A 21,589-nucleotide genomic window follows, 5' to 3' on the forward strand; every position below is an offset into this window, starting at 1 on the left:
CTCAACTAATTAAACTCATTTAACAATGTTAATTATGTTTGAAATCAATGGCATCATTTTCCCCATCAAAGCTATAGAGTCATACATTTATAAAAATTTCAAGGAAAAGATCACACATCCATCATTATACTTCTTACAATTTTATTAATAAGTTACTTCCTGTATGCTTTATTGAAATAAAAAAAATCTTAAATCTCGTTAATTATATCTTAAATTTTAATTAATTTTCACTTCTACTTCTAATAAGGATAAAAGAATTATTTTTAATACATTTTTCTAGGATTTAATAAGGGCAACTAAAAAATAAATATGAACATAGAAACTAGTGAAATGATCCATAAATAGAATCAAAATTAATCTTCTGCCTCTATTCTATAAATAGAACCAAAGGAGTGCCCTTTTTAATTAATTTCATCATATATACTTTCACTTTTTAAACATATCATTTTGTTCTTTATTTAATCTAAGGTAACTAACTTTGTGCTTGTTAAGAAATATTAGTTATAACATTAAAATTGTAAAAAATAACAATAACTTTTCAATTTTACTCTCTTTTATAGTTAATAACCATAATAAATTGTCATCTAGGAATTTAAACTATAATAAATAAACAAGGGGTAAAATTAGGATAAAAAATATTAATTATTCTAACTTTTCCTTATAATAAGGACAAAAAAATTTTCAAATTTGATTTCTCTTATATTAAGGACTAGAGAGAGTATAATCTAATCTACATATGATTATTACTCATCTTTTTTTCTTAATTTCTCTTCAAATGAATTATAGATATTAATGGTTTCCATGAAAGATCGGATTGATTTGGGTTAGCATTTGCCAATCCAAGGATAATCTAAACTTTGCAATTGCCAGCTCATTGACCGACTTTAACATTAAAATTGCACACCTTAATTAGAAGTTAGAATACAATTTCATTATAGATTATATATATATATATATATATGCACGGACACAGAAATCCTCCAAGAGAAGTAAATGCTGAAGATAGTTGTATATTTGGATGTTGGTTTGTGCCATATCATAAAAATCCCTAGAGACAAGGAAGATCATTTACGCGCTTCGATTTGAAGTTTTCCTTAACAATTTTTAATTCAGTTGACCTTTCACGTTTCTTGTTTTGTATCGTTGAATTGATTACTGATATATTCTTTGAGCTCCTAAGAACCCCAAAGTACATAAACAAAAGTAGATAAATATAATATATATTGACTTCTAGTTAATGTCTATATATATACACATAGGTGAAGATAGAGAGCCATATATCTGCACTGTTGGGTTATACAAGAAAGATCAGAGAGAGAAGAAAGGAGGGAGAGAATGAAGAGTAATAAAGTTCGTTTGAACTGTGGCATTGCAATGCCTCTTATGGGATTTGGAACTTACTCATACCCAAATGATAGGATGACTACAGAACTTGCCATCCTCAATGCCCTAAAGGTATTTATAGCTATACAAATATACTGTTTCATATTTGTCATTATATATATTGCTCGTTAATTACTACCCAGCACTCTTATTCTTTCATCATTTTTCTGATAGTTTTGTTGAGTGTGATTAGAACTCAGATCTTTTACTTTTGAAGATATATGATCGAGATTTGAACTCTTTAATTTTGCTTTGGTTTTCAAGAAGACTTTCCATTTTAGTATTTATTGGTGACCCCAAAGCTTATTAGCTAGTCTCCTTTTTTGAACTTTGAGCAGTCACACATCGAAGAGCCTTACAAGATAAATTAACTTTATAAGTGCAAGTAGCTCTTCCACTCAACAGTTTAAGTTTTTGAGATTGACTTTCCCTTTGGACTTATGCTCAAAACATTGTGTCTTTCACTAAGACACTGATATCACAAAAAGGGCCATCTACAATTCTAACTGGTGGAAGACCAAGTCATGAAGTTCTATGAAGTGAGGATGGGGGGCTCCTTTTGGACTTGTGGTCATAACACTCACACACCTTAATTTACATGATTGTGTTCCAGTTTCAGTCATTTCACATTAATTTTTCCTCATGGGTTAATTGTTAATGGTTGAGTTCAATGCAGGTGGGTTATAGGCATTTTGATACAGCAAAGATATATGGTTCAGAGGAAGCAGTGGGAAATGCATTGAACAAAGAAATCAAAGAAGGAAGAATTGAAAGAGAAGACATTTTCTTGACATCCAAACTGTGGGGAAGTGATCATCATGATCCTGTTTCTGCATTGAAGCAAACCCTAAGGTACACTTACTGAACCATACCAAGTATAAATCATACCATTTTACGTGAATAAGAATATTTAATTTTGATCTCAAATTATAAAACTTAAACGTAAAAACAAATTAAAACTGTTGTAGGAATGTGGGGATGGAGTATTTGGACTTGTACTTAGTGCACTGGCCAGTGAAGTTGAAGCCACGGGTAAACAATGCAGTGCCCAATGAAGAAGATTTTGACAAATTGGATCTGGAGGCTACTTGGATTGGCATGCAAAAATGCCTTGAAATGGGGTTGTGTAGGTGCATTGGAGTCAGCAATTTCTCTAGCAGCAAGATTGAGTCGCTTTTGGATTTTGCTTCTATACCTCCCGCTGTTAACCAGGTAGCTTAATATTACGTATTGTTTCCACTCCTTAATAAGACGAAGCTTAAAAGTTTTTTAAATTCTAAACATAAGATAAAGTTAGAGTGATTAATGTTTTTCAATTTTATCCCTTATTTATTTGTTGTTTTGAATTCCTAAACAACAAAGAGGGGTAAAATCGGATTTCTTTTTTCTTTTACAATTTCGAAGTTATAACTAACATTTTTTAGTAAGTTTGAAGCTTATTAACTTCGTGTTATATTAAGGGCTAGAATAGTATATACAAACATTACACTTCTCACTTTTTAATTTCATTAAACACATGATTATGTATTAATTGAATAAAGTTTAGGGAGAATGATGGTTAATTCTTAAATATTGAATTAATGAAAATTAGATCGTTGACCAGATTTTTTAAGAAATAATTTGAAATATTAATTTAAACAAATAAAAATTTAGGAATTTCAATTGCAAAATAAATTATTTAAATTTTAAATATAACTCTTAGATCCTAGCATGAATTCTTGTTTATGTAACTGTATATTGACAACCTATTTCTTTTTTAATTTTATTGGAACTAATTGTCATTAATTTGATATTTTCAGACCTAACTATCATTTTCAATTAACTTTAATATAAGTCGCACTATTAATAACTGCTAAGGTGTGGGATTTTTTGTTTGAATTCTTTCTTGACACTGTCATATAACACACACATACACACAGAGGATTTGATTCTCCCTGAGGAATTTGTTTATTATAAATAATCAGGTGGAAATGCATCCCATGTGGAGGCAAGGAAAACTGAGGGAGACATGTGGGGCCCACAGAATCCACGTAAGTGCATATTCACCACTTGGGGGACCAGGAAATGCGTGGGGATCAATGGCTATTGTGGATCACCCAACCATACAATCCATTGCTTTCAAGTGCAGCTCAACCCCGGCGCAGGTATAAAAGCAAAAATTTATAATAAAAATTTAATAATCTGTCTTGTAAATAGGATTAAAAAATTTATTTTCTCTCTGCTTTATAAATTGAACCAAAGAGAGAGTATAATTTAATGTAAGTTTTTTTTAGGTTGCATTAAGATGGGGATTGTCAAAGGGTTCAAGTATGATAGTGAAGAGCTTCAATGAAGAAAGGATGAAGGAGAATATGGCATCATTTGATCTGAATTTGGACGAAGAAGATATCTTTGAGATTGAGAAAATGGAAGAAAAGAAGATCATGAGAGGAGAGTTCCTTGTTAATCAAACCACAAGTCCTTATAGGACTATCCAAGAGCTATGGGATGATGAAATTTGAAGATCTACATGGTCATTATAACTCAATTATGGAACGCATGCATTGCAAGTGTATCTTTGTTGTTATTAAATCAATATCAAATATAAAATTCATAGTGAGCTTTTTTTACCTCCATGGTAAGCTTCATTATTGTAATAATCCAGAAATTTTGGTAAAAAATAAAATTTATGGTAAGGTATTTTTGACTATATTTTTATTAATTTTGGAATAGATGTGACGAGAAAATGCTGGTCTAATGGAGATTGAGCCAATATCTTATCAGCCACTCCTATATTTGGGGCATGACAATTATTGTGAATGGTGTAACTTATTTTTCAATTTCTGTGTGATGCATAAGGTCCACTTAATTAACATGAATGAAGGGTTCACACTGCCCAACAAGCATGAACTTGTAAACTCTTCCTCGCCCCCTTCTTCCCTCTGCACATGCATGTGATGCTCTCTCTCTCTCTCTATATATATATTATATATATTAACACAAAAGTAAGAAACATAATGTACAAGAAAATGTCACTAAGCTAAAACATTACAAAATGATGAAGGAGAGAAACTAAATAGAGTAAAAGAAATCTTCCTGAACAACTAGGAATTGATGGAGTAAATGGTTATGTCCAAGATTAAGACTTGAGAATGCTGTTAGAGAAAATGTTGCTCATTAATGCTATTGATTTGTAAGGCAATATTAAGAAGAGCATGCTGAGCATAGAAGGAGTTAATACACCAAAGAGAAGCCCTTAACAAAGGAAAAGAAACTATGATGCATCCTGAGGCGTGTTTCCTCACCACCTGCCATTGATGAATTGAGAGTTGAAGCAGACTGCAATAAAATAGAAAACTTTCTATCCTTTTTGAATTTCTTGAGCCAAAGTTGTCCACAACTAACAAGTAGGTACAAAAATAGAATGATACGAAACCATTTGTGAACTTGATGAAGAAAATGACCTTCATGCTGAGGAAGAAGACCAACAACCAATATGATTGAGAAAGTAACATTGACTCTTGAAATCTTTCAGCCAAATATCCAAGGTAGGAGCTGAAACTTGATAGATGATGGAGTTATATATGTTCCTCAGCAACCATAGTTGATTGATTAAAATGATGATGTGCTGAATCAAAAAACAATGAGTTTCAAAGCTGCCAATTTTTCCTTGAAGAATTGGATGTATGAATTTGGTGGATGAGATCTGCAGCCAAAAGAATGTTATCATAAATGAGTTGTTTTGGAACAAAAGCACTTTGTTGAGAAGATATGATAGATTGAAGAATCTCCTTAAATATATTACAAAGGATCTTGGATCATTTAATCTTATAGGAAGCATTACTAAGACTTATAGGTCTTAAGTCCTTGACCGTTTGCACAATGCTAAGACCATTTGTAATGAGAATGAAGTGAGTTTTGTGAAGGCTCTTGAGAAGGAATTCAAATTAAAGTTCCAAAAAAAAAAAAAGAAGCACCAAGTCATAAGTATCCTTACCACAAGTAATCAATATTTAAAAAAAAAAATGTGCATGAAAACCTTCTGGACTTGGGACACTATCTTAAGTAAACTGAAAATTGCTTGTTTGATTTTATCAAATGAGGGGGCTATTGTAAGTTGAGCAACCTGAACTTCAGAAATCATAGGTAACTACAACAAGTTCATTTTAACTAAAATTTCATTAGTATTACGATGATCAAGATGACAATAAATACTAGAATAAATGGGACCGAATTAATTATTGCAACTCTTGTTAATTGTCAGTCCAGTTATCATCACACTTTTTGAGACATAAAAAAAATTATTTGCAAATCGCTTTGACACAACTGCTTGAAAATATTTAGTTTTCTTTCTCCCTCAACCTTCCATTTGAGTTTATATATAAAAAAAAATATATTTTCTATACACTCTCCGATAAGAAATTAAATATACATATATAAGATGTATACTTTAAAAACTTATGCTTGACATATTTAAACTAAGTTCAATAAATATTATATGCAAATGAGGTAAGGAAACATAAATCCATGTTGATGTAAATGTTCAATTTTCATAATAAATTTAAGAAAAATATAATGATCTCTTCAATTTTATTAAAATTACATAGACTTTTGTTTCAAAACCTACATACACTATGGTATAATTTTGACAATTTTTAGGAACATTCTATTAAAGATTATAATCACATACAGTTTATTTGTAATAATTTTGAAATATTTAGCATTATTAATTTTTCCTTGTAATATAATTGTCTATTCTTCCCACACTTTAAATAAATTTAAATAATTAAAAATGAAAATATTTAAATAAATAATTTAAAAGCATTGTGTTTAAATTAATAAATTTAATGAAACAAAAATATAAATTATATTAACTAGCTAATTTATTTCTAATTATATTAAACCACTATTGCATTAATTTTTTTTCCAAATGTGTTTGAAGTGACATTTTAGCCACCTAATGTATCATATATGTGCATTAAATTTTTTTGGATAATTTGAATGATTTTAAACATCTTAAATAGTGGTATTTTGATTTAATAGGTCACTTAAGTCAAATATATATGTAACTTAACATATAACTAGCAGTAGAGTGGATAAAATGAAATATTAAAAATATATGGTAAGTTTTTGTTTTGTAACTATTAATTTTAGAGGGGTTTATATGAGTTTTAAAAACAGAAAGACTATGTAATTAAAATAAAATAGGAGACAATCCCTTAAATAGAGCTTAGATTTTTTGAGGGATTAATTTTATAGCTACTAACTGTGGGGTTACCTTGGGAATAGAAAAAAAAAAGAGGAAAAGTCAGTATATTTTAATCTAATAATTTTGTAGAGTTCTTCCAAATAAATTTAATTAAAAAAAGATTACCAAAAGGTTTAATTAAAAATTAATATTTTTTTATTTTGGAGGTGTTTGATTGTAAACAATGCTGTAAAAATTAGTATGGATTACATATCCGTCCTTGATGGGAATTGGGTAATTATATCAAAAAAAATGAGTATTAATTCAGTATATTTTGGTTTAATGAGGTTTATTAGAAATCAAGAATTTATTGTGAATTAATTCCTGATTGAATTCAATTTGGGAAGTTTATCACCACATTATTGTGAAATATTCAATCACAATAATTTTTTTCATTATGAGATGAATTTATGATTATTAAAATTTTCCTTTATGTCACAGTCTCTCACGCTATAAATAATGATAGTCGATTGAAGGAGAATCACTTCACTGCACAGTAAATACCTTTTCTCAATGCTGATTTGCTTTCCCTCCCTCTATCTCGAAGATCAACCAGTGTTTGTTTCATCATTTTTCTTTCTCTTTCTCTCTTAATTAAAGATTTCAGCGTTTGTTCTTCATTCTTCTTTCCCTCTTTTTCTCCCTTAAAGATCACCCCAGAACAAATATCTCTTTTCAGGATTCATTCTTCATTCCCTCTCTTAAAGGTCCATCTGCTGAGCATATTAGAAAGAACTCTCGTAATCTGATCTCTGCGTTGATAGTTGGGTAGATCTGACTGTGCATTTGGTATGACTTTTACCCACACTCTATTATGTTTTGGATATCTGTTTATGTGGTTATTTCCTCAAGAGAAGATAATAAATTATTTTTTTTAAAGGAAGATTTGTAAGGATCTCTGGAGTGACTGTGCCGAGGTGGTTTCACTGTTAAGTGTTAACTGATGAAGATTATAGCATTTTCCTTATTTATCAAATAAATAAATAAATAAATAAATGTCACTTTTTTAATGCTTTATACTATTTATGTTTTCTTTAAAAGAAATCTTTTTTAGAATTTTATTTTATTTTATTTGTAAGATTAACATTTAATATAAAGTGATTTTTTTTTTTTGGATTCTAAGAGTAAAAAGAATCAAATCATCTTTAATCAGAAGAATATAAGAGAAAGATCTTTGTCTTGGACCATGGAAATTTGCAAGATTGGAAGACGCTAATATATCTTTTTTATTCAAGAATTAATTAAAACGGAATTCACCAGAACCACATTTATTGTTGCAAAAAAGAAAAACGTAAAATAAGAATAAATACTAAAAGGACATAACAGAGCCTTACAAAAGATCTAACACGATAATTCTCAAAAAAATTTCTTCTTTGTTTATTCCAAATATTTGACACCTATAATCTGAGGAGCTCATCAGATATTTTCCAGTCTTCTTCAAGAGAGAAGAAAATTGGGTCTGGTGGAAAGTCTAGCGGTTCCTGCTTGACTTGTACATGATTCGTTGGAAGCCTTGTCTTGTTTACAATAACAAAGGAAGATTCATTCTCTTGATTCTTCTTTTGAAGTTTTTGATTCTCATCTATTAACCTTATGATTTCTGATTCCAATTCTATCGTATATTCTCGGTTCTCATCTTTCAACCTTCTTATTTCTGCCCCAAATTCCATCATATATTCCTGCTTGGACTTCCAAACTTCTTGATTCTCATCTTTCAACCTTTTGTTTTCTCTCTGAACTTCTTGGCTCTCATCTCTTAACCTTTTAATTTCTGCTCCAAATTCTGTCATATATTCTTGCTTTGACCTCTGAACTTCTCGGTTCTCATCTTTCAACATTTTGATTTCTGCCTCCAATTTCATCATATATTCATGCTTGGACCTCATAACTTCTCTGCTCTCATCTTTCAACCTTTTAATTTCAGCTTTAAATTCCATCAGATATTCCTGCTCCTCCTTCCTCTGAGCTTCTTGGTTCTCATCTTTCAACCTTTTGATTTCTGCTTCTAATTCCCTTGCGTATTCCTGTTTCTTCTTCCCAACTTCTTGGTTCTCATCTTTCAATCTTTTAATTTCTGCTTCCAATTCCATCATGTGTTCTTGTTTCCTCAGAAATTCTTGGTTCTCATCTTTCAACTTTTTAACTTCCGCTTCCAATTCCATCATGTATTTTTGCCTGCGAGCTCTTGACGTCGCAGCTGATTCTCTGTTCTTCATTCTCCTCCTCTGCTTTCTTTCATTTACAGTGCGACAATTTCGACCTTCTTGATCTGCAAGTCCTGCTTTTCTGCTTCGGCTTCCTTGATTGCTCCTTAATGGTTTTCGAGTTGCATTAGCCATGTCTGATTCCTCTTCAACAGCAAATTGGTATGCAGCTGCAAAGCGTCTGAAAACAAGAAAATGTTAAATTAAAATCCTCACGGGAAAAAAAAAAAAAAAAAAACATAGAAGAAGAGCGAAGAGAGAGAGAGCAACGAGGAAGGCATTTTTCAAAACTTCATATGCAATCTCGTGAAGATGATGGAGATTAAAGTGATCAAAGTGCTTCACTCACACACAGCAAATTCGTACATGTATCACATTCCCAATGAACTGGAATCCAAATATGGATGCTTTATTGTTGCTGCATTGGTGTGTGTATGTACAGTGATCAAAGAGGCTCACTTACACAGCGTTTAATCACCAGAAGACTTTCGATTTGCCGTTTCTTTCTCTTATTACGTCATCTAAAATTAGTACATGTATATCACATACATTCCCAACGAACTAGAATCCAAACATAGATGCGCGCGCGCGCGCGCGCAGGTGGAGAAAAGGATACAGAGATATGTTTGCAACGCCAAATCTGTTTCTGTTTTTGCTTAAAAACACATTGTTAAATGATTAAATAATAACTCAAAATTCCCTAAAATCTCAACAGGATATTAAAAATAATTTCTGGGTCAAAGAAACTTTTACAACATCTAGAATCCCAATTCAGATGTAAACCCCAATATCAACAACAACTAACGTTCTGAGAGAATAATCAAAGGAAAAACCAAAGTGAGCTGAATATCATAAATCAAAAGAGTATCGTTCAGATTTACGAAGTCTATAGAGGATCACATCCTAAACCAATGAATATGCCCATAAAACAAATTCAACTCAGAACCTCATGAATGAAATATCTAGACAACAAGAATGAAATAAGAGGGAAATCAAAAATACAATTAGACTTACTTCTCACCTCTCCGGAACTTTCTCCTCCAAGCTCACAGTCTCACACTGCAAATGAGAGGATTCGCCGCATCTACTTTATGCGTATGATCGCCTGCCTTTATCATGGCTCTAAGCAGTAGTGTTAATGCCAATTGCCAAAATCTCATTACGAGATTCGCCGCATCTTGTAATTGCTTTTCTTCTCCGATCACTTTGATCTTCTCTGCCTTTATCTCCCACCATCTTTGCCGGAATTGAAGCGCTGAAATTGTGCTGGACTGAATAGCATCCGTTCGCCGTGATTCATGTGCCGTCTTTCCTCATTCGTAATGCGTCAACGTTTGACAAAGAAATTGTTCCTTTCTCTTGCAGTTGCTCGCTGTTTTGTTGTGTTTTGTTTTAATTTATCCGGTTTTAATATATTCAAAATCGGTCAAAATACTAGATCATAAATTAATAATCTAATAAAAAGCCAAATTAAATTTAAACCAAATATAAGTAGTATAATTTAAATCACTCCTCATAATTTATATTAATAAAATAATAATTAATGTATATTTATTAATTAAAATAAAATATTTAAATTTAATTTTTTATTTTTAAATATAATTATCATGATTAATTAATTTTTTTAAACTGTATAATATATAATTTTTTATATATAAAAATAGAGGACATATCAATTATCAAAATATTAATCTATACTTAAAAGTAACGTTTCATGCAAGATTCAACGATAATGATAATTTTAATAATAATAAAATATTATAATTTTTTTTAAAAAAAATAAAAAGTTGGTCAAAGAGTTTTCTACGCTAGTGACAGTGAGCACAAGGAAGATCGAGAAATCATCCAAATTCCAAAGCTTTTCCTGCTCCCCATTATTTTCCCCAGCACAAAAACCCACCTTAAAAGCCTTGCTCTTGCCTCGTTCCACCCTTACCCTCCTAGTACACCTCTAGTGTAAAGTGTAAACACTATCTTTTCAGTCCTTGTGATTTTGATAAGGTTGGTAACATTTATTACTCAGATCTTTATAGTTTTAATATTTTCAGTAATATTAATCCTAATAATAATTTAAAATATTAAAAAAATACGATGATTAAAAGTAAAATTTAATAAAATTATAAGAATTAATGATTATGTTTTACTTTTATTTTTGTTACCCTGGCTCCTCCTCCGCGTTGTGACAATAATTTGAGCTACTTGGGTTTTTTCAAATGAAATTAAAATAATTGAACATGTAAAAAATCTATATAATGAAACCCAGCCATAATATCTCGTATTTTCAGGTTTATATGAGCTGGACCAAATATTCAAATTGATAAATAATATCTTTTCCAATTTCAATATTTATATTAAAAAATAAAATTTTTAATTTTTATCTTATTTTTTATTTTATTTTATTAATAATAAAAAATAATTATGGTATTCGAGCTAAACTTATGTATGTTCAGACTTAGCCTGAATTTCTTTCAGCTTTAATGGGCATCCAGAATAAATCTAAAGTAGAAAAAATTTTTAAACTTCCAAAACTGACCCTAAAATTTTTTAAATTTATTTGAGTTGACATGTTGTGTTTGGCTTCAATTATCGCTTTCCCTACTCCTTTTAATTTTTTTGTGCTTTTGTTATTTTTATTTTAAAATATCTTTCACTCCCTGCTTTTTTATTTTTCCTTTATTTAATAAACTAAAAGGATTAGGTTTTAAAGAAGTGAAAAAATTATATACTTAGTCTTATGAACATGAGGTATGTTATTTCTAATTAAATCAATACATATGCATGCAATATGTTTAATATCTAAATTATTTATTCTATTACAATTTTTTGTTATTAATATTATTAACATATTAAAACCACTTAATTGAATAAAAATATACTCCCTCCATTCAAAATTTAAAGCATTTTTAAATAAATCTCACCTCCAATAAAGTAGTTACCCACTTTCAAATTAACCCTTTCTTTACATATTTACCCCTATTAAATACTTTACAATAAATATAAAGTCATTCATCAATAGGGATATTTTTGAAAAAAAAGGCAATAATTATATTTTAAAAGATTAAAAATGCCTTACTTTTTTGAACATATAATTTCTCAAAAAATGCTTCATATTTTTAAACGGAGAGAGTATTAAATATTTAAAAATAAATACTTAAGTCATGCCCTTAAAAGAAATATATGCTATTTTGTTGAGTTTCTTTCACAATTTTCTTTATTTTTTAATTAGACATGATTTTATTTTTACTTTTTTGGTAGCCAATCCTCACAACCAATAATCATAAGATTAATTTCTTGCAAAATCTGAACGCCAGATGAGTTAGTTGATTTTTTGTTCAAGATCTGAGCCTATTTGTAGATAGACGGGCCTCTTGTACACACACACATATATATTAGTATGTTTTTTGGACCAAACACACATATATATTAGTTCAGATTGACAATAATCTTTCAGAGCCCAATGATTCCTAAGGTCCATTATTCCTTGGGTTCACAAATTTAAATATTTCTATTATTACGTTGATTGTTTTAGTCGCAAGTAAATTATAAAATTAGAAATAAAAAATAATAAACATGGGCACAACAATTTAACATGAAAAATCCATCTTCCCAATTTAAATATTACTATTACTTTGATCGGTAGTGTTCATAGTAGTAGGCTTCCTGTCGTTATTTTCTTGTGTTTGGATTCTGGTTTAGTTTCTTGATAAGTCTGTTCACTGTTGTTATAGCCCCCCCCCCCCCCTTTCAAAAAAATTGTTGTTATGGTTTGGTTGTGTCTTTTTGGTGAGTTTTTTTGGGGGTTTGCTTGTAACCTTTAGGTTGCCTTTGGATGGGTAGATTTAAGTTAAGAATTTGAATTTAAAATCTCATATTTAAAATTTATAGATTCTGAATTTTTTGTTTGGATGATAAAAAAAATTCAAATTATAATATGAAAATTTTTTGTTTGGATCTAAAGAAAAATTTTAAATTTTAAATTATATATTTATATTTAAAAAAAACTTGGACAACTAGTCAAAGTCGACTGAATGGTTAACTTTCACCAATATCAAATAGTCAAAATTGACTGGGATTGTAGCACTGGCGATGACCATGACATGACTGCCGACTTCCATCGGGACTAAAGTAACATGATGATGGGGATTAGATAGCCGACTTCCACTGAGACCAGACCGATGGCAGCAATGGGAACTAAATGGCTGACTTCAATCGAGACCTAACTGACAGCGATGACAGGGACCAAACAATCGACTTCTACAAGGATCAGACCAACAGATATCATTAGGACTGGACAGTTGACTTTTATTGAGACCGAACCAATAACGACTATCAAGACTGGATTCGGTAGAAGTTGGTCGTCTGATCTCTATCATAGCTATTTGTCTAATCTCGATGAAAGTTGGCTTTCCCGTTCTAGTGGTTGCTGTTAGTTTGATTCTAGTAGAACTTGATCGTCCTATTAGGTCAGGTCCTAGAGAAAATTGACCGTCTGATCCTGTTGTTGTTATCACTGTTGGTCTAATCCTAGTGGAAGTCAATCGTCCCATCTCGGTCGTTGCAATCAATCTGGTCCCGAATAAAATCAATCGTTCAATTCCTATTGTCACCATTACGAATCAGTCTTTTCTTATTGGAAGTCGATTGTCATGTCCCGGTGGTCACATTTATCCATTCTTGCTAGAAGTTGATCATCCAGTCCCAGTAAAAGTTGGCCATCCACTCCTTGTCATCGCCGTCAATATGGTCTCGATGGAAGTTAGTTGTTCGGTCCCTATCATTGTCGTTAATTTGGTCTCAATGAAAGTCAGTCGTCGGGTCCTCGTCGATCCAGTCCTTATCACTGCCATTAGTTTAGTCATGTTCGATCTCGATAGAAGTTAACTGTCCCATCCCGATTGTCGCCATAGGTCTGGTCTTAATGAAAGTCAGCCTTTCGATCATGATCAATGGTGATGGCTTATTTTCATCAACTTTGATGATCTGGTCCAATTACCGTTGGCAGGCCAATCAAGCTTTTGTAAATTTGGGTCAAATTACAAAAGAGATTGAGTTAGGATTTGAAATTATAGGAGTTTAAAAAAGATTTCAAATTAACGTGGAACTTGGATTTGGGTTTGAGTCGAATCTAAATCCATATATTTTTAATTACTCAAATAATGAATTTGGCTCAAATTCAAATCCAAATCTATATGTATTCAAATATAGCATTAGGCTTTTTTGAGTGTTTCTTTTTTCTTCAGTTATTGATGATTTGTGTAATATGATTTTTTGAATATTAATAAAAAAATGCTTGTTTTTGGCCAAAAAAATCCATCTCTCCTCAATGAAAGAGTAAAGTTTGTTGCTCAAAACAAAATTCGCAACCATTCAAAAAAAAAGAAAAAGAAATTTATATAATATTCAAATGCTCGGTGTTTGGTTGGAGGGGAGGGATTTTGCCCCCTTCCTTTGTTTGGTTTGAAAAATTGGAGGAAAGTGGAGGGAAAAGTTTTTAAAAACTCCCCTCCCCTCCCCTCCCTTCCAAATTGGGGGGATTGGGAGGAGAGGGATAAAATTTTTCATACCCTGACCAATATGTCCTTCATGATAAGTTTAAAAAATACAGATACACGTCTCCAATATCTCAATATTGATAAAATGAAGGTATAATTGTCCATATATGATTATTTTTTCTCCATTATCTCCTCTCCTAAAATCAAACACTAATCCCCAACTTAATCATGAAAAAGTGATTTTTTCTAACTCAACCAAACCGACAAAAACTTTAGAACCAACGTTTGACAAATGTACGTTCATTAAGAAAATAGAATTCTTAATGCATGATATTAGCACATGTCTAAATGAGACATAACATGTGCTTCAGACACTTATTTTACTTGTAGAGAAACAAAGTAACAGACACCAATCATGTCTCTTGAGCACTCTACTTTTCCATCAACTAGGCAAAGATTCTCATGGTTGGCCAAGATTGAGGATTTTCTTTTAAGCATGAAAGAGTTATATGCCAAATCAAAGCCAATTTCTTCATGTTTTTTTTTCTGATTTGTTGATGATAAATGACGGTCACAATCTCTTTCAAGTTGATCTAATTCATCCCGCTTGTTTAGGTATTGGATACTAATTCACCAGAATGCTGTCCTATAAGCATCTCAATAGCCAAAACACCAAAGTATACACATTAATTTTCTCTGTCACTGCCATTACATACGCAACCTCTAAATAAGGAAAAATGAAGTAAATATTTCCATATAAGTGCTTGAAAGTTTTAAACAAGGTTTCATATGAAACTCACTATTAGAGATAAAAGAAGTTTCACATTTCTAGAAATTAGAACATAAATTATCAATATATAAAGCTTGGGATGTGTCTCATTAAATGGTTTAAGCTATTTTGGTGAAGTAGCCACTATCATTAAGCATACTTAATAAAAAAATTAAGAAAAAAATGAAGAATGAAAAAACCAAGAGACTAAAAAGAGAAGAAGATGATGATGACGAAAGAATAGAGCCTAGGCCTCTTAACAAAAAGTACAAGGTTATGCAAGAAGAAGAAAATGAAGAAAGCATAGTAGAGGAATCAAGAAATTAGAAGATAAATCATAAATATAAAAATCTCGATTGAGAAAGAGAAGAAAAAAAACAGAGTCCACACTCATGGAGGAATGTCTGAACGTCACTGAACAGTGAGAGCCTTCTCGATTGTCGATGATAGCCAGGAGTAAAGAGGGGAGAAATGGTCGGTTATGGTAGAAGGTTAGAGAGCATTATTGAATACTCTCGAACTCTTTCTCTTTCTCTCTCTCTCTGTGTGGATTGACTGGATAAGGAAGAAATAAGAGAGATTTATCACATGAGGAAGAGGGCATTATGGTAATTTCATATAAGCTAGAACCAACTTATATATCCCTATTAGTATTATATATATATATATATATATTTAGGCTATTACAGTTTGTGTTGAAATCAAGATGAAGACGATTTGGAAATGCAAAGAACCTCAAGTTTTGAAGGGTACCTTCAAGACCAGTGTATGCAAGGTTTATTTCAATCACACTTCCTGTAGAGTTATGATCACATGTTATTCCACGCCATGAATATGGGCTTTGAGCTGCTTTTGAGCTATTTTCAGGTAGAAGGACCCATGAATCCAAAACTGGTTGGTATGGGAGACTTTGCTTCCATTTGATCAGAGCTTTATATTTAGTAATTTCTAAAGTGAAACGACATGACGGTGACTAAGAAAGTAAGCAAGTAAGATGAACTACAAGGATGATAGAGATTTTATGTAGAGGCTATGTCATTGTTAGGAATATATTTTTCATTTCAAAATAGAGATCATTTTTGTAGCCGTTGGGCAAACCTTCTAGTTAGATTTATTTTATTCAAGACCATGTAATGGTGGGAAAATGACATGTTGGGAAGCAAAAGTTAATATAAGGAGAAATGACACTAGTTTCCTAAAAATTTAATTTAATGATACTTAGGTAGATAAAAAATCTAACTAATTCAAGATCATTTGTGATTATGCTAATAGACCAATAAAGTGGAGAACTATAAACAAATTAAATATGGGAAATAGTCTTAGTGCCATGTATGACTTCTCCTTTATGAGTAAGTAGCAATCCACAATGATTTACTGGTCAAGCACTAATTATACCCAAGCCAATGTACACTTTATTGAACTCTTATGCCGTGTTTTGGTAGATGAGATTGAAGGGCTGGAATTAGGATTGAGATTGAAAAAGCCTAAGTTTTCATGTTTAGTATGGATCATTGGGGAATCCAATCCCAGTCCTTATCTCACCTTACAATGAGACTACCTTATACCACTATTTTTTGGAATTGAAAAATCAATCTTAGGATTGAAATTATTCAGAAAAAATTACCCTCACTCATATCTCTCCCTGTTGTCCCTTCTATTACCTTTCTCGAAGGTGTTGTGCCACCTTCCACCCTTCTCCCTCCTCTTCATCTTCCTTCTCTAATATCTTCATCTTCATCACCATAATAGTGACATTACTGGTTTGAGTCCGAGTTCCCTCACTGGTTTGAGTTCGAGTTTGAGTTTCCATTGATGACGATTTTGGTTCAGGTTTAAGCAACCACTGTCACTAGATCTCGATGCTTCTCACCACAGGATCTTGAAATCACTAGCATCTCCCTCTCTTGCAAGTTCCTTTCTTACAGGTCTGATCTCCATCTCCTCTCTCACAGCTTCAAGTTGGTATCGTTAGTGGGATTTGACTTGACATCCTCCTCCTTTCCTCTTGATGAGCGAAATTTGACTTAGTGTCCTCCTTTCCTCTCACTGAGTGGGATTTGACTTGTCATTGTTGAAAGAGAGAGAGACTTGACTCAGCATCCTTGGAAGACACTCTAGCCCTATTTGTAGAGAGAGAGAGAGAGTTGATAATGATGAAGAAGATAATGTTGAAGTCAGTATAGTGTTAATGAAGTTGATAATGATGCAGGAAGAATGGAAGAAGATGAGGGCAAATGTTTTTTTAAGATCCATTTGATTTTGTTACTTTTAACATCTAAAAAGTACTTTTTTACTTTTTAAAAGTTAAATGTTATTTGATTTTCAATTTTTTAAAAAAATTCATTTAAAAAGTCCTTTTCAAATATTGTTGAACATGCTTTTGGCCAACTTAAAATAATGAAACTTTTGAAAAGTAGATTTAAAAAATAAGATGTTATTTGATCATACTACTCCAAATTTAATCTCTTATTCTTTTATTTAAAAAATAGTTAATTCATTAAAAATAGAATTATCATTTCAATAATAATAATAATAATAATAATAATAATAATAATAATAATAATAATTAGGTATCAAGTTTTTAATATTATAAATTGAATAATTAATCATGTTAATTTTTAGCATTAATGCATAATACAAATTTCAAATCTTTATCACATTTGTTTAAAATTACAAATTTAAAAAGTACAAATGACTAAAGATCAAGTTTTTAGCATTTGATATGTTATATAAAATCTTTATCATAATTTTTAAATATTTTAAATATATTACATTTGTATAATAAAATTACAAATCATCATAAATTAATATTTTTTTATAATTGTACATTCAAAAGTATATTTTATTATCATAATCCAAACAACTTTCAGTGTACAAAACAAAACTAATTTTTGAAAAATATATTCAAACACAAATTTTGTTACAACAACTGATTTTTACTAAACTGCCAAATAAATTTTCATCAAATGAATTTTTAACAAACTAAACTAAATGCACACTCAATCAATTCTTGTTTGATCTAAGTATTAAATTTTTTCTTAATCTCGCATCATACCAAGCATCATTTTAAAACTTAATTTCATTCCCTCTCTTTTAAAAGTCAATATTTCATACTAAGCAGCGCCTTTCTGTCCTATACGGTTTATGTCACATTTCTATCCATATTCAATTTTTTGAAATATATAGTTATAAATATGTACATGTATTTTTTAAGTTGTGTCCATCAATATTCCATGGTATAAAAATCATACATTATCATATTTATGGTAAACCTTTTATCAATATAAAGTATCAATAATTCAGTGAGAAAATCTTTTTTCATCTTGTGAAAATTAATTAGACCCTATATTTGAAAGGAAACCTCACATGTAGATGTCCTTTGTATTTTTTTCCCCCCCATTTTTTTGGCTCACGCTGATTGTCAAGCGTGATAAAGTTGGCATACAAGATAGCAGTAAGTTTTTGTGCAAAACATATATCGCTCAAAAATAATGAATTGTTTAACCAGTCTCTATTATCGGTTCATTGATTACCATAAGTTATTGTGAGAATATAAATTGTTCTAATCTCATGATTAATATATGATCTTCCCATGCATCACATGGCATGGTAAAAATTAGTTTTTTTCTAGAAGAGCACATCTTTATTTAGATGATGTTAAATTTTCATATAACTTTTTTAGGGGCGAAAATGTATAATCCCATTATATACTAAAAAATGCGGTAAATTTTGGGGGGAGCCTTGGCTCCACTGTACCCTCCTTTGGCTCTGCCACTAGTGCTGGCGGACAACATACAGATGGGCATATCTTCCATTTTTGGCAATGTATAAATGAAATAATTTATTAAAGATTTTAAATTAAGGGAGAATATCAATGAGGGACTCTTGAAATAATTTAATATCTAATAAAGATTTCTAAAAAGTAAATATTAATAAATTAACAAGTGAAATTATTGTTTTAATAAGTATTTGATCTGTCCAATATCCTTATCAAATATTAAATTATTTTAGAGGTTCTTTATCAATATGATCTCCCTTTAAATTAATCTTTAGTGATAGTTAATTTTGATCCTTCACAGAAATCTTATCTTTCAACATTTTTTAAACATCATTTTTTTTCTATTATTGTTGCACTCCACAAGCACATAGGTCATGACAAGTAATAAAATGTAAGTAAAGTATTGTTCCAATGGAGATTTATTTTAAAAATTTGGTCAAACAATAGACATTGCAATTTCAATTAAGTTGAGCAAAATACAATTAGTTGAGAAAAGTTGATTTTGAAATTTATTTTAAAATTAGAAAATAAATAAAAGCAATTGATTCTTATACTTCAAGCACAAATTGAGATCTAAGATTATTTATCACTCTTGTATTTCATAATACTAAAGTTACCTCCTCTTATAAAGTTTTTTATAAAAATAAGTGCTAACTTGAGGTTTCAAAAATACTTTGAATAAACTCTCTTAAGTCATGAATAAGTGTTTAATTTAATCAATTATTCATTCTCTTGTTATAATTAATAAAACCCAATTTTAAGCTCCAATGTATCCTTATCCTAGTAACAAAACCATCCATTTCTCATACAAATTTTAAATTCTTGCATTATTTTACTCAATTTCTACACTCAAGCTAGCACTTTCAAGTATCATCCAAGTAAGAGAAGAGTAAAGAACACACACACACACATGCAGACACACTATATATATATATATATATATCAATCACTAATCACAAAAAAAGAATAGAAAATTAGTGTTAATCCATGTTATGGTTTAGAATAATCCTAAAACAAAGAGTTTAATTACTCATAATCATCAAGAAGATGCACATATACAAACTATTCACAGCAATATTAGATTACAAGAAGAAAAGTGAAGGAACCGAATAAATGGAGCTTCAAAACTTGGTCCCAACTCATCCAAAGTCAAAACCCTAGCACAACCTAGCTCCAAAGGTGCCTCAAAGTTTGAAGAATGATTTTTGAGTCAAACAAGCTGCATATATGTATCATATTCAATGATTTTTAACTGAACAAAACGCAATGTTTTGCAGTCAATAATGAAAGTCACAAATAAAGTTGTGATTTTAGTTACAACTTTGGCCAAACACTTCTCCCAATTAGCATGACAACATAACCTTAAGGGTTTAGAAATGCTTTTAACCAAAACTTAAACCAAATTAGCACAAATTTAGTCCCAAAATATCAAATTAACGTCAAGTGTGAAAACTCAATGCAAGATACACATTTTTCTAATTTGAGTAATTAAAATATATATAATTGTGCCAAAATATATTAGAATCTAAGAAAAATATGCTGAAAGACAAACAAACAAAAATAAAGTTAAAATATGTAAAACTTGTGATACATCTATTCAACCAAAGAACTTGTCATTAAATTCAAATTATACAAATCAAACTTATATCATTTTAATTTACTCACACGTCTGCTTTAACAATACAAAACAAAATACTTTGAATTACCACACAAAAAACTCATTACATATTCTGATCACTCCTCAATTTGTTCCATACATGGATAACTTCTTACATCTTGCATCTGCAAAATACTATAATAAGATAAATTAACATATAATTAATTACACTTGTTAATTATTGAATAAATGAATTTAATTTTAATTCTAAGGAATGATTATTTCTTCATGTGTGATTACATCTTTCATAAATTTCAACACATAGCATCCACACTCCCAATTATCTTTTTAATTAGGCACCTATAAAAATATTAAAGGAAGAAGTCATTTATTCAAATATGTTAGAAACTAAAACTTAATTAACATGTGTGTAATAAGTAAAAAAAGCCAATGTTTTGAGAAGTTATATGTATAATTATGCATAAATCTAGTGAAAATTTGGTAGAGTCTCCCCTAGAATATGGACATCCCAACAATTATGCAGCTATTCAAAATAAAATTTTCATATGAATAGATTTAAAATAGCAATCAAACCATCATTTAGATACATACCAACCGGATATATTAAGCAAATGATTCATATCTTTATTTTTGTCCATGTATAGTAATCAACAAGATCAGGTTTTTCTATATTTGGAGCGAGATCTTCAACTCCTCAAAATCCTACCATGGCCTAATAGTATAAAACGTACCATCTAAAAAAAAAAAAATACTTGATTGTTATCGCATAAATAAAGAATAATAGAATACTTACGGATTATCTCTTCATAGAACTGTGATTTCAGGTTCATCGTATAGATGATAAAATGCAAGGATGTATGGATTGATATGTGAGCATCCGATATTGCTCCTATAGGTTTTTAATGAGAAAATGATTAAATTTTAGATACATTTAGGAGCTCTTATGGTCATAAGCGCTCCAATAGGTTCAGCCTTCCAAAGTGCTTTAATTTTTTAGTATTCCAGTACGTTCCGTGTCAATTTTTTGAGCATTTTTACACGAGTGCTTTAATAAGAGTGTTCCAATAGGCCTTGCCTTTTTTGTTGTAATGATACTTTTGGGATCTTGTATTATTTAT

The 21,589-nt window shown here is 30.4% G+C and overlaps 2 protein-coding genes across 4 annotated transcripts; one reads left to right on the plus strand and one right to left on the minus strand.

Annotated features, from left to right (window-relative positions):
* Positions 1-1,308: 1,308 nt before the first annotated feature.
* LOC129312720 (NADPH-dependent aldo-keto reductase, chloroplastic) lies at positions 1,309-4,053 on the plus strand. Its single transcript, XM_054955402.1, has 5 exons — positions 1,309-1,455; positions 2,060-2,235; positions 2,352-2,595; positions 3,348-3,527; positions 3,657-4,053. The coding sequence occupies exons 1-5, from the start codon at positions 1,336-1,338 to the stop codon at positions 3,882-3,884; spliced, it is 948 nt and encodes a 315-aa protein (XP_054811377.1). The 5' UTR covers positions 1,309-1,335; the 3' UTR covers positions 3,885-4,053.
* Positions 4,054-7,817: 3,764 nt separating this feature from the next.
* On the minus strand, positions 7,818-10,153 carry LOC129314541 (uncharacterized). 3 transcript variants are annotated; one of them, XM_054958015.1, is made up of 2 exons: positions 9,836-10,153; positions 7,818-8,995 (listed from the first exon to the last, which is right to left on the minus strand). In XM_054958015.1, the coding sequence occupies exon 2, from the start codon at positions 8,947-8,949 to the stop codon at positions 8,008-8,010; it is 942 nt and encodes a 313-aa protein (XP_054813990.1). In that variant the 5' UTR covers positions 8,950-8,995; positions 9,836-10,153; the 3' UTR covers positions 7,818-8,007. The 3 variants fall into 3 exon arrangements, with proteins under 3 accessions (XP_054813990.1, XP_054813989.1, XP_054813993.1); XM_054958014.1 differs by having other exon boundaries at positions 9,829-10,153; XM_054958018.1 differs by lacking the exon at positions 9,836-10,153 and adding an exon at positions 9,278-9,293.
* Between the last annotated feature and the right edge of the window lie 11,436 nt (positions 10,154-21,589).

Source organism: Prosopis cineraria, unplaced genomic scaffold, assembly GCF_029017545.1.
Source record: "Prosopis cineraria cultivar Desert tree isolate PC_DT_omini unplaced genomic scaffold, ASM2901754v1 PC6, whole genome shotgun sequence".
NCBI classification, from domain to species: domain Eukaryota; kingdom Viridiplantae; phylum Streptophyta; class Magnoliopsida; order Fabales; family Fabaceae; genus Prosopis; species Prosopis cineraria.

What these genes read in the sequence shown, in the direction of transcription:
- LOC129314541 (XM_054958015.1), bottom strand. Translation starts at nt 8,949, where the DNA reads ATGGCTAATGCAACTCGAAAACCATTAAGGAGCAATCAAGGAAGCCGA.
- LOC129312720 (XM_054955402.1), top strand. Translation starts at nt 1,336, where the DNA reads ATGAAGAGTAATAAAGTTCGTTTGAACTGTGGCATTGCAATGCCTCTT. An exon ending in GCATTGAAGCAAACCCTAAG is followed by an intron (nt 2,236 to 2,351) that starts GTACACTTACTG and finishes AAACTGTTGTAG; the next exon opens with GAATGTGGGGATGGAGTATT. An exon ending in GCAGCTCAACCCCGGCGCAG is followed by an intron (nt 3,528 to 3,656) that starts GTATAAAAGCAA and finishes AGTTTTTTTTAG; the next exon opens with GTTGCATTAAGATGGGGATT.